The sequence below is a fragment of the Oncorhynchus clarkii genome, chromosome 4 (genome assembly GCF_045791955.1).
Source record: "Oncorhynchus clarkii lewisi isolate Uvic-CL-2024 chromosome 4, UVic_Ocla_1.0, whole genome shotgun sequence".
NCBI lineage: Eukaryota > Metazoa > Chordata > Actinopteri > Salmoniformes > Salmonidae > Oncorhynchus > Oncorhynchus clarkii.
Window position 1 is genome coordinate 3,292,388 of NC_092150.1, and position 12,337 is coordinate 3,304,724.

At 48.3% G+C, this 12,337-nt stretch overlaps 1 protein-coding gene across 1 annotated transcript in view; it reads left to right on the plus strand.

The window, feature by feature from the left end:
- Positions 1 to 12,102, plus strand: part of LOC139406298 (E3 SUMO-protein ligase PIAS1-like) — a 36,223-nt gene extending 24,121 nt beyond the window's left edge. The window contains exons 6-13 of the mRNA XM_071148761.1: positions 1,256 to 1,390; positions 2,003 to 2,108; positions 2,573 to 2,646; positions 2,839 to 2,999; positions 5,694 to 5,824; positions 6,675 to 6,864; positions 7,778 to 7,955; positions 11,054 to 12,102. Of these exons, the coding sequence (XP_071004862.1) occupies positions 1,256 to 1,390; positions 2,003 to 2,108; positions 2,573 to 2,646; positions 2,839 to 2,999; positions 5,694 to 5,824; positions 6,675 to 6,864; positions 7,778 to 7,955; positions 11,054 to 11,356 (1,278 nt within the window). The 3' untranslated portion in view covers positions 11,357 to 12,102. The remainder of the gene's footprint in view (positions 1 to 1,255; positions 1,391 to 2,002; positions 2,109 to 2,572; positions 2,647 to 2,838; positions 3,000 to 5,693; positions 5,825 to 6,674; positions 6,865 to 7,777; positions 7,956 to 11,053) is intronic.
- Positions 12,103 to 12,337: the final 235 nt, after the last annotated feature.

The window sequence follows — 12,337 nt, forward strand, 5'->3', positions numbered from 1 at the left end:
CATGGCCTGCATTCTCACCAGAAATGTCACCCATTGAGCATGTTGGGGATGCTGTGGATCGACATGTTGGACAGCGTGTTCCAGTTCCCATCAATATCCAGCAACTTCACACAGCCGATGAAGAGGAGTGGGACAACATTCCACAGTCCACAATCAACAGCCTGATCAACTCTATGTGAAGGAGATGTGTCACGCTGCATGAGGCAAATGGTCACACCAGATACGGACTGGTTTTCTGATCACACCAGATACTGACTGGTTCTCTGATCCACACCAGATACTGACTGGTTTTCTGATCACACCAGATACTGACTGGTTTTCTGATCACACCAGATACTGACTGGTTTTCTGATCACACCAGATACTGACTGGTTTTCTGATCCACACCAGATACTGACTGGTTTTCTGATCCACACCAGATACTGACTGGTTTTCTGATCACACCAGATACTGACTGGTTTTCTGATCACACCAGATACTGACTGGTTTTCTGATCACACCAGATACTGACTGGTTTTCTGATCACACCAGATACTGACTGGTTTTCTGATCACACCAGATACTGACTGGTTTTCTGATCAACACCAGATACTGACTGGTTTTCTGATCACACCAGATACTGACTGGTTTTCTGATCACACCAGATACTGACTGGTTTTCTGATCACACCAGATACTGACTGGTTTTCTGATCACACCAGATACTGACTGGTTTTCTGATCACACCAGATACTGACTGGTTTTCTGATCACACCAGATACTGACTGGTTTTCTGATCACACCAGATACTGACTGGTTTTCTGATCACACCAGATACTGACTGGTTTTCTGATCACACCAGATACTGACTGGTTTTCTGATCAACACCAGATACTGACTGGTTCTCTGATCCACACCAGATACTGACTGGTTTTCTGATCACACCAGATACTGACTGGTTTTCTGATCACACCAGATACAGACTGGTTTTCTGATCCACACCAGATACTGACTGGTTCTCTGATCCACACCCCTACCTTTTTATTAAGGTATCTGTGACCAGCATATCTGTATTCCCAGTCATGTGAAATCCATAGATTAGGGCCTAATACATTTCTCAATTGACTGATTTCCTTATCCGAACTGTAACTCAGTTGTGTTTGTGTTCAGTGTATGTTATCCCTGTGGGACTTGAACCCACCATTCTTGGATTTGTTAGCCTAGCGTCCTGCTCTTCCCAACTTGACATTGACCCTGTTGTCTCACCTCTTCCTCAGAGCTACCTTCCTCCAACCAAAAACGGAGTGGAACCCAAACGGCCGAGTCGCCCCATCAACATCACGTCACTGGTCAGACTGTCCACCACAGTGCCCAACACTATCGTGGTGTCGTGGACCTCAGAGATAGGCAGGGTAAGGAATCTATCGTGATGTCATGGACCGCAGAGTTAGGCAGGGTAAGGAATCTATGGTGATGTCATGGACCTCAGAGATAGGCAGGGTAAGGAATCTGTTGTGATGTCATGGACCTCAGAGATAGACAGGGTAAGGAATCTATCGTGATGTCATGGACCGCAGAGTTAGGCAGGGTAAGGAATCTATTGTGATGTCATGGACCTCAGAGATAGACAGGGTAAGGAATCTGTTGTGATGTCATGGACCTCAGAGATAGACAGGTTATTTAGAATCCCGATTGGAAGATTCCCGGGATCAGATAGGAATAAGCAAGAAATCCAGAATCCACCAACCAGGATTTCTGGAAACCTGGGAAATTTGGGAACATGACCAGTATTTTGCAACCCTAAGGCAGGCTGGCAGGCTGACAAACTACTGAAATAGATTTTAGCAAAGACTGTTGGATAAAGCTGTGGCATAAAGATATAGACCAGTGTTTGTGTACCATGTGGCTGCTGCTGCGAAGCCCCACAGAGCATGGAGAATGTGATTCTATTCTGTTACATTGTTTTGTGTCATGGTGGTTCATTGTGATAACCTCCCTCCCTGTTGTCCTGCCTCCTCTCTCAGAATTTCTCCATGGCAGTCTACCTGGCGAGACAGCAGACATCCACAACCCTGCTACAGAGACTACGAGCCAAAGGCATCCGCAACCCAGACCACTCCAGAGCTCTCAGTAGGTGGCTCTCTGATATTAGACTGTGCTGCCAGGCCTCGTCCCAGATCTGTTGGTACTGTGAACCCAAGACCCTAATGGACCATAGGAGCTGACTCTTAAGGCACCAAGCTGGGGGATTGGGAACGTCATCTTTATTGGTGCCATCCAGCTCATTATGTCTCTGTGTTGTCTCTGTGTTGTCTCTCTCTCTCTCCACAGTCAGAGAAGTTAACAGCAGAGATTGTGTTGTCTCTCTTTCTCCACAGTCAGAGAAGTAAACAGCAGAGATTGTGTTGTCTCTCTCTCTCTCCACAGTCAGAGGAGTTAACAGCAGAGATTGTGTTGTCTCTCTCTCCACAGTCAAAGAGAAGTTAACAGCTGACCCTGACAGTGAGATTGTGTTGTCTCTCTCTCTCCACAGTCAAAGAGAAGTTAACAGCTGACCCTGACAGTGAGATTGTGTTGTCTCTCTCTCTCCACAGTCAAAGAGAAGTTAACAGCAGACCCTGACAGTGAGATTGCGACCACCAGTCTACGAGTCTCTCTACTCTGTCCGGTACGTACACTCATTTACGTTTTAGTAATTTAGCAGACGTTCTTAATCAGATTTACAGTCAAATCAGTGCATTCAACCTGGGTAAAATAGCTAATTAGTAGAGGAAACGCATCAAAATTACCGTAAAATGTAATTATCAGTCCTTATGATGTTGATGTATGTTCATCTTCCTGTTTCCTGTTTCCTGTCTAGCTGGGGAAGATGCGTCTGATGATCCCGTGCAGAGCGCTGACGTGTTCCCACCTCCAGTGTTTCGACGCTACTCTTTACATCCAGATGAATGAGAAGAAACCCACGTGGGTGTGTCCTGTCTGTGATCAGAAGGCCCCCTACCAACACCTCATCATCGACGGGTTCGTTCTGCTGCTGCCCCTCCTTACCCTTACCCTCCCTTACCTCCCCCTTACCCTCCCTTACCCCCCCCTTACCCTCCCTTACCCCCTGTCCCCCTTACCCCCCCCCCCCCCCGTACAGGTAGCTAGCTAGCTGTTTAGTTTTCTAGCCACAGCAGTCATCTAGCTAGCTAGTTGTTTAGTTTTCTAGCCACAGCAGTCAACTAGCTAGGTAGCCAGCTGTTTGGTTTTCTAGCCATAGTAGTCAACTAGCTAGGTAGCCACAGCAGTCAACTAGCTAGGTAGCTAGCTGTTTAGTTTTCTAGCCACAGCAGTCAACTAACTAGCCACAGCAGTCATCTAGCTAGCTAGCTGTTTAGTTTTCTAGCCACAGCTGTCAACTAGCTAGGTAGCTAGCTGTTTAGTTTTCTAGCCACAGCAGTCATCTAGCTAGCTAGCTGTTTAGTTTTCTAGCCACAGCAGTCAACTAGCTAGGTAGCCACAGCAGTCATCTAGCTAGCTAGCTGTTTAGTTTTCTAGCCACAGCAGTCAACTAGCTAGGTAGCTAGATATTTAGTTTTCTAGCCACAGCAGTCAACTAGCTAGGTAGCTGTTTCGTTTTCTAGCCACACCAGTCAACTAGCTAGGTAGCTGTTTAGTTTTCGACCACGTTCACTAATTTGTTTGTAAACGATTAACCAGCTAGTTAGCTATAACATGTTCTTGTCAAACTGTCAACAGAGCAGCTGGCATGCAATATGCCAAATAACAGTCTAAAAACCACTTACATCAGATTTGACCGTTCAGACACAAGTCACATGGCTAGGAATCAGATTTGACCGTTCAGACACAAATCACATGGCTAGGAATCAGATTTGACCGTTCAGACACAAGTCACATGGCTAGGAATCAGATTTGACCGTTCAGACACAAGTCACATGGCTAGGAATCAGATTTGACCGTTCAGACACAAGTCACATGGCTAGGAATCAGATTTGACCGTTCAGACACAAGTCACATGGCTAGGAATCAGATTTGACCGTTCAGACACAAGTCACGTGGCTAGGAATCAGATTTGACCGTTCAGACACAAGTCACATGGCTAGGAATCAGATTTGACCGTTCAGACACAAGTCACATGGCTAGGAATCAGATTTGACCGTTCAGACACAAGTCACATGGCTAGGAATCAGATTTGACCGTTCAGACACAAGTCACATGGCCAGGAATCAGATTTGTATCTGATTTTAAAACCACCTGCAAATGTGAAAAAAAAACTTCCAATGTGAACAAGGCTTTATATGGTCAATGTTTATTTTTTTAATTATTATTATTATTATTTATTTTTTAAAGGAATAGTGTCACAATAATAAAATTGTTGTTTGAGTTCAGTTCACGTAACAGGGGGGGGTTGACCTTTTTAAAATGAGGGACATATGTAAATGAATCACTAATCAATCATATAAAATAAAACAATCGTATTAATTAAAATAAGCATCTTCAGAAATGACTGTTTTAAGCAACCAAATAGCTAAAGCTTTACAATGATGGGTTAAAATCTTCCATGAATTTACACAGTTCATGTCAAAATACATCATTTATTCATACAAAAAAAAAAGGCATATTTATGGAGTTCTTCGTGTGTTCAATATTAAAGGGCACTTTATTTAATATAACAGGCTTTTAAAATTAAACGTTTGTGCCCAAGTTCTACAAAAAAAATAACAAAGAGACCCAAAAAGGCCCTCTTTTCGTGGAACTATCTCTCGCTCCGTCTCTCTCTCACTTTCTCTCTGTCTCTCTCTCCGTCTCTCCACGTCTCTCTACGTCTCTCTCCACGTCTCTCTCTACGTCTCTCTCTCCGTCTCTCTCTCCGTCTCTCTCTCCGTCTCTCTCTCCGTCTCCCTCCGTCTCTCTCTCCGTCTCTCTCTCCGTCTCTCTCTCCGTCTCTCTCCGTCTCTCTCTCCGTCTCTCTCCACGTCTCTCTTACGTCTCTCTCTCCGTCTCTCTCTCCGTCTCTCTCTCTGTCTCTCTCCGTCTCCCTCTCCGTCTCTCTCTCTGTCTCTCTCCGTCTCTCTCTCCGTCTCTCTCTCTGTCTCTCTCCGTCTCTCTCTCCGTCTCTCTCCGTCTCTCTCTCCGTCTCTCTCTCCGTCTCTCTCTCTGTCTCTCTCCGTCTCCCTCTCCGTCTCCCTCTCCGTCTCTCTCTCCGTCTCTCTCTGTCTCTCTCTCCGTCTCTCTCCGTCTCTCTCTCCGTCTCTCTCTCCGTCTCTCTCTCCGTCTCTCTCTCTGTCTCTCTCCGTCTCTCTCTCCGTCTCTCTCTCTGTCTCTCTCCGTCTCTCTCTCCGTCTCTCTCTCCGTCTCTCTCTCTGTCTCTCTCCGTCTCCCTCTCCGTCTCTCTCTCTGTCTCTCTCCGTCTCTCTCTCCGTCTCTCTCTCTGTCTCTCTCCGTCTCTCTCCGTCTCTCTCTCCGTCTCTCTCTCCGTCTCTCTCTCTGTCTCTCTCCGTCTCCCTCTCCGTCTCTCTCTCCGTCTCTCTCTGTCTCTCTCCGTCTCTCTCTCCGTCTCTCTCTCCGTCTCTCTGACAAGGGAAAACTCCAAACACGTGTCTTTATTCTATCATCCAATGCATAGCAGTACAGTAGCACCTATTTCTAATCTCCTCCTCGTGCATGTGTCTGTCTGTCTGTCTCTCTGTCTCTCTGTCTCTCTCTCTGCAGGTTGTTCATGGAGATCCTGAACAGCTGTGAGGACTGTGATGAGATCCAGTTTAAAGAGGACGGGAACTGGTATCCCATGAGGTCGAAGAAGGAGGTCACAGAGGTATCTGCTTCATTCAACGGCGATGGCGGTACGTGGCCAACTTAATCCTCTGTTGCAGTAGTTCCCAAACCACCACCGCCTCCTACCTAGCTAGATTACTGTTGAGGCTACCTAGCTAGCTGACTGCTGTGGCTACCTAGCTAGCTGACTGCTGAGGCTACCTAGCTAGATTACTGTTGAGGCTACCTAGCTAGCTGACTGCTGTGGCTACCTAGCTAGCTGACTGCTGAGGCTACCTAGCTAGATTACTGCTGAGGCTACCTAGCTATCTGACTGCTGTGGCTACCTAGCTAGCTGACTGCTGTGGCTACCTAGCTAGTTGACTGCTGAGGCTACCTAGCTAGATTACTGCTGAGGCTACCTAGCTAGCTGACTGCTGTGGCTACCTAGCTAGCTGACTGCTGTGGCTACCTAGCTAGTTGACTGCTGAGGCTACCTAGCTAGACTACTGCTGAGGCTACCTAGCTAGTTGACTGCTGTGGCTACCTAGCTAGTTGACTGCTGAGGATACCTAGCTAGTTGACTGCTGAGGCTAGAAAATGAAACAGCTACCTAGCTAGTTGACTGCTGTGGCTACCTAGCTAGTTGACTGCTGAGGATACCTAGCTAGTTGACTGCTGAGGCTAGAAAATGAAACAGCTACCTAGCTAGTTGACTGCTGTGGATAGCCAAAAAAGGACTCGTTTTAAAAATTGGTTTATCTTATCCTTGCTCTGTGCTAGCTCTGGGATAGTACTGGTTGGCTCTCCGGGAAACAGGCTCGAGGACCCCACTGCCTTAGTTTCAATCCACTTTGAAGTTTCATAGCACTCAATGCATGCACACAGTCTTTTTGTGCTATTGTGGATGGACTGACAGAAGGATTCACCCTCTTGCAGAGTCGTGTCGGACAGTAGAATCGGAGCCCCACAGGAACAGCTCATCCCACAGCAGTACCAATAAGGTGGTGGTGATTGATCTGACTCTGGACAGCTCTTCAGACGACGATCTGGACGATGAGCCTCCTCTCAAGAGACCCTGTCCCTCCTCTTCCTCCTTGTCCCCTGCCTCGCCGCCTATCAGCAAGGGGTACGTCACCTCCGATGTCGCGTCCTGCCAACCCCTTGAACTGTTCCTGGGGCGTTTATGTTTTGGAACCTGTATGTGTGTTTTGGAACCTGTATGTGTGTTTTGGGACCTGTATGTGTGTTTTGGAACCTGTATGTGTGTTTTGGAACCTGTATGTGTGTTGTGGAACCTGTATGTGTGTTTTGGAACCTGTATGTGTGTTGTGGAACCTGTATGTGTGTTGTGGAACCTGTATGTGTGTTGTGGAACCTGTATGTGTGTTTTGGAACCTGTATGTGTGTTTTGGAACCTGTATGTGTGTTTTGGAACCTGTATGTGTGTTGTGGAACCTGTATGTGTGTTTTGGAACCTGTATGTGTGTTTTGGAACCTGTATGTGTGTTTTGGGACCTGTATGTGTGTTTTGGAACCTGTATGTGTGTTTTGGAACCTGTATGTGTGTTTTGGAACCTGTATGTGTGTTGTGGAACCTGTATGTGTGTTTTGGAACCTGTATGTGTGTTTTGGAACCTGTATGTGTGTTTTGGAACCTGTATGTGTGTTGTGGAACCTGTATGTGTGTTTTGGAACCTGTATGTGTGTTTTGGAACCTGTATGTGTGTTTTGGGACCTGTATGTGTGTTTTGGAACCTGTATGTGTGTTTTGGAACCTCTATGTGTGTTGTGGAACCTGTATGTGTGTTTTGGAACCTGTATGTGTGTTGTGGAACCTGTATGTGTGTTTTGGAACCTGTATGTGTGTTGTGGAACCTGTATGTGTGTTGTGGAACCTGTATGTGTGTTGTGGATCCTGTATGTGTGTTTTGGAACCTATATGTGTGTTTTGAGGAGTTGGGATACATTCGAGAACGCTAATTTCCGTTGGACATTTTGTTCAATGCGTAATCTTCTTCATCGTCGTCTTCTCCCTACAGCGTGTTGAACCTCCACAGCCAGGTATCTCCGGTGGCCAGAGCTCCCAGCATGCCTCCTGTTGAGACCAGCTATATCCCCCCTCCACCCCCCCTCATACAGGACTACAGCCACTACTACCACACCCCCAATGACCTGGACCTCAACTTCTTCTCATTCCTCCAGGGAGACAACCATCAGGTAATGACTTTACAAGATAGAACCGTCAGGTAACGACTTCACACGATAGAACCGTCAGGTAACGACTTCACAGGATAGAACCGTCAGGTAACGACTTCACACGATAGAACCGTCAGGTAATGACTTCACACGATAGAACCGTCAGGTAACGACTTCACAGGAGACAACCAGACAACCGTCAGGTAATGACTTCACAGGATAGAACCGTCAGGTAACGACTTCACATGATAGAACCGTCAGGTAACGACTTCACACGATAGAACCGTCAGGTAACGACTTCACATGATAGAACCGTCAGGTAACGACTTCACACGATAGAACCGTCAGGTAACGACTTCACACGATAGAACCGGCAAGTAACGACTTCACACGATAGAACCGTCAGGTAACGACTTCACACGATAGAACCGTCAGGTAATGACTTCACAAGATAGAACCGTCGGGTAACGACTTCACACGATAGAACCGTCAGGTAATGACTTCACACGATAGAACCGTCAAGTAACGACTTCACACGATAGAACCGTCAGGTAACGACTTCACACGATAGAACCGTCAAGTAACAACTTCACACGATAGAACCGTCAGGTAACGACTTCACAAGATAGAACCGTCAGGTAACGACTTCACAGGATAGAACCGTCAGGTAATGACTTCACAAGATAGAACCGTCAGGTAATGACTTCACACGATAGAACCGTCAAGTAATGACTTCACACGATAGAACCGTCAAGTAACGACTTCACACGATAGAACCGTCAGGTAACGACTTCACACGATAGAACCGTCAGGTAACGACTTCACACGATAGAACCGTCAGGTAACGACTTCACAAGATAGAACCGTCGGGTAACGACTTCACACGATAGAACCGTCAGGTAATGACTTCACACGATAGAACCGTCAGGTAACGACTTCACACGATAACAACTGTCAAGTAACAACTTCACACGATAGAACCGTCAGGTAACGACTTCACAAGATAGAACCGTCGGGTAATGACTTCACAGGAGACAACCAGACAACCGTCAGGTAATGACTTCACAGGATTGAACCGTCAGGTAATGACTTCACAAGATAGAACCGTCAGGTAACGACTTCACACGATAGAACCGTCAGTTAACGACTTCACAGGATAGAACCAGACAACACACTGGGAGACAACCATCGTAGAACAGGATCATGTACTGCTTTTAGTCACTTCTACAGCTGGTCCTGGTGCGGCCAGTCTGCTTTCTTCTCTGGAGCTCTTTTTTTTTTTTTTATCATTGTGTTTCTGCTCGTTGCGGTCTGGCCACATTGCTTCTGCTCGTTGTGGTCTGGCCCACGTTGCGGTCTGGCCACATTGCGGTCTGGCCACATTGCGGTCTGGCCACATTGCTTCTGCTCGTTGTGGTCTGGCCCACGTTGCGGTCTGGCCACATTGCTTCTGCTCGTTGTGGTCTAGCCCACGTTGCGGTCTGGCCACATTGCTTCTGCTCGTTGTGGTCTGGCCCACGTTGCGGTCTGGCCACATTGCTTCTGCTCGTTGTGGTCTGGCCCACGTTGCGGTCTGGCCCACGTTTCTTCTGCTCGTTGCGGTCTGGCCCACGTTGCGGTCTGGCCCACGTTGCTTCTGCTCGTTGTGGTCTGGCCCACGTTGCGGTCTGGCCCACGTTGCTTCTGCTCGTTGCGGTCTGGCCCACGTTGCGGTCTGGCCCACGTTGCTTCTGCTCGTTGTGGTCTGGCCCACGTTGCGGTCTGGCCACATTGCGGTCTGGCCACATTGCTTCTGCTCGTTGTGGTCTGGCCCACGTTGCGGTCTGGCCACATTGCTTCTGCTCGTTGTGGTCTGGCCCACGTTGCGGTCTGGCGACATTGCTTCTGCTCGTTGTGGTCTGGCCCACGTTGCGGTCTGGCCCACGTTTCTTCTGCTCGTTGCGGTCTGGCCCACGTTGCGGTCTGGCCCACGTTGCTTCTGCTCGTTGTGGTCTGGCCCACGTTGCGGTCTGGCCCACGTTGCTTCTGCTCGTTGCGGTCTGGCCCACGTTGCGGTCTGGCCCACGTTGCTTCTGCTCGTTACGGTTTGGCCACATTGCTTCTGCTCGTTGTGGTCTGGCCCACGTTGCGGTCTGGCCCACGTTGCTTCTGCTCGTTGTGGTCTGGCCCACGTTGCTTCTGCTCGTTGTGGTCTGGCCCACGTTGCGGTCTGGCCACGTTGCTTCTGCTCGTTGTGGTCTGGCCCACGTTGCTTCTGCTCGTTACGGTTTGGCCACATTGCTTTTGCTCGTTGTGGTCTGGCCCACGTTGCGGTCTGGCCCACGTTGCTTCTGCTCGTTGCGGTCTGCCCCACGTTGCTTCTGCTCGTTGTGGTCCGGCCCACGTTGCTTCTGCTCGTTGCGGTCTGGCCCACGTTGCTTTTGCTCGTTGTGGTCTGGCCCACGTTGCTTCTGCTCGTTGCGGTCTGGCCCACGTTGCTTCTGCTCGTTGCTGTCCGGCCCACGTTGCGTTCTGGCCCACGTTGCTTCTGCTCGTTGCGGTCTGGCCCACGTTGCGGCCTGGCCACGTTGCTTCTGCTCGTTGTGGTCTGGCCCATGTTGCTTCTGCTCGTTGCGGTCTGGCCCATGTTTCTTCTGCTCGTTGCGGTCTGCCCCACGTTTCTTCTGCTCGTTGCGGTCTGGCCCACGTTGCTTCTGCTCGTTGCGGTCTGCCCCACGTTTCTTCTGCTCGTTGCGGTCTGGCCCACGTTGCTTCTGCTCGTTGCGGTCTGGCCCACGTTTCTTCTGCTCGTTGCTGTCTGGCCCACGTTTCTTCTGCTCGTTGCGGTCTGGCCCACGTTGCTTCTGCTCGTTGTGGTCTGGCCCACGTTGCGGTCTGGCCCACGTTGCTTCTGCTCATTGCGGTCTGGTCCACGTTTCGGTCTGGCCCACGTTGTTTCTGCTCATTGCGGTCTGGCCCACGTTGCGGTCTGGCCCACATTTCGGTCTGGCCCAAGTTGCTTCTGCTCGTTGCGGTCTGGCCCAAGTTGCTTCTGCTCGTTGCGGTCTGGCCACGTTGCTGTAACTGTCTTAATAAATAATTGTGATTTATTTGACACTCCTCTCTCTCTCTCTCTATAGCATTACAACATGGTGATGGCCGCAGCTGCGGCGGCCTCAGCCTCCGATGACCACGACTTGCTCCTGAACCGCTTCCTGCCCTATAGCTCCTCCCAGATGTTCCTGGACCAATCAGGGACCCCCGGCGGTGTGAGCAGCGCCCTGGCAGCAGCCAACGGGGGCAGCAACAGCGGTAGCAGCTCCAGTCTGGTGTCGTCAAGTAGTTTGAGAGAGAGGGATCGGGATAGGGAAAGGGACAGCAGGTCGAACGCAGTGGCGACAGTCATATATGGCTCCATACCAGACGTGATCTCACTAGACTGAAGGGAAGGGGCTTCTGTCCGTACAGAACTGGGGGAAAAACAACTGGAGGGAGAAAATAGAAACCGGAGTTTTGTTTTGTAAATAGAAAACTAAAAGGGAAAGAAACAGTGCTATGTACAGAGAGGAAAAAATATCTATTTTAAATGTTACCGTAAACAAAATCCTGATGATGATGAGTAACTTCAATTGATTTTTTTTTTTTTTTCTTCTTCTGTGGTTTTAAAAAAAACAGCCTCGTCACGTTTTCCCCGTTTTGATTATATTATATTATATATGACCTTTTTGTACTTCGTTTTCACTGTTTTTATTTCAATATTTACCCCCGTCAACGGCATTATTTCTTGTCTCAAAACGCGTGTTTTTACTGCGCTTCGGCGCGAAAAGAGAATCTGTCCGTTTTTTTTTTTCTGTTTTCGTCATCACTGTGGATTGTATTTTCTGTCAAACATTCTGTGGTCAAATTCTATTGTATTTTTTAATTATTTTCAAGGTATTATTTATGATGCTTTTAAGTTATGTTAGATCAATGTGTGCTGTTTTTTTAAAAGCATTGCTTCTTCTTCTCTCCCCCCCCCCCCCCCCCCCCCCCCCCCCCCCCCACCTCCCTCTACATGTTATTGTTGTCGCTAGGATTACTGGCACCCAGGCTATACACGGGCTGGTTATAGATCCACTACTGTGGTTGAGGAGTGGAATGATGGCACAAACTGACTGGCACCCAGGCTATACACGGGCTGGTTGCGAAAGTATTCGGCCCCCTTGAACTTTGCGACCTTTTGCCACATTTCAGGCTTCAAACATAAAGATATAAAACTGTATTTTTTTGTGAAGAATCAACAACAAGTGGGACACAATCATGAAGTGGAACGACATTTATTGGATATTTAAAACTTTTTTAACAAATCAAAAACTGAAAAATTGGGCGTGCAAAATTTTTCAGCCCCCTTAAGTTAATACTTTGTAGCGCCACCTTTTGCTGCG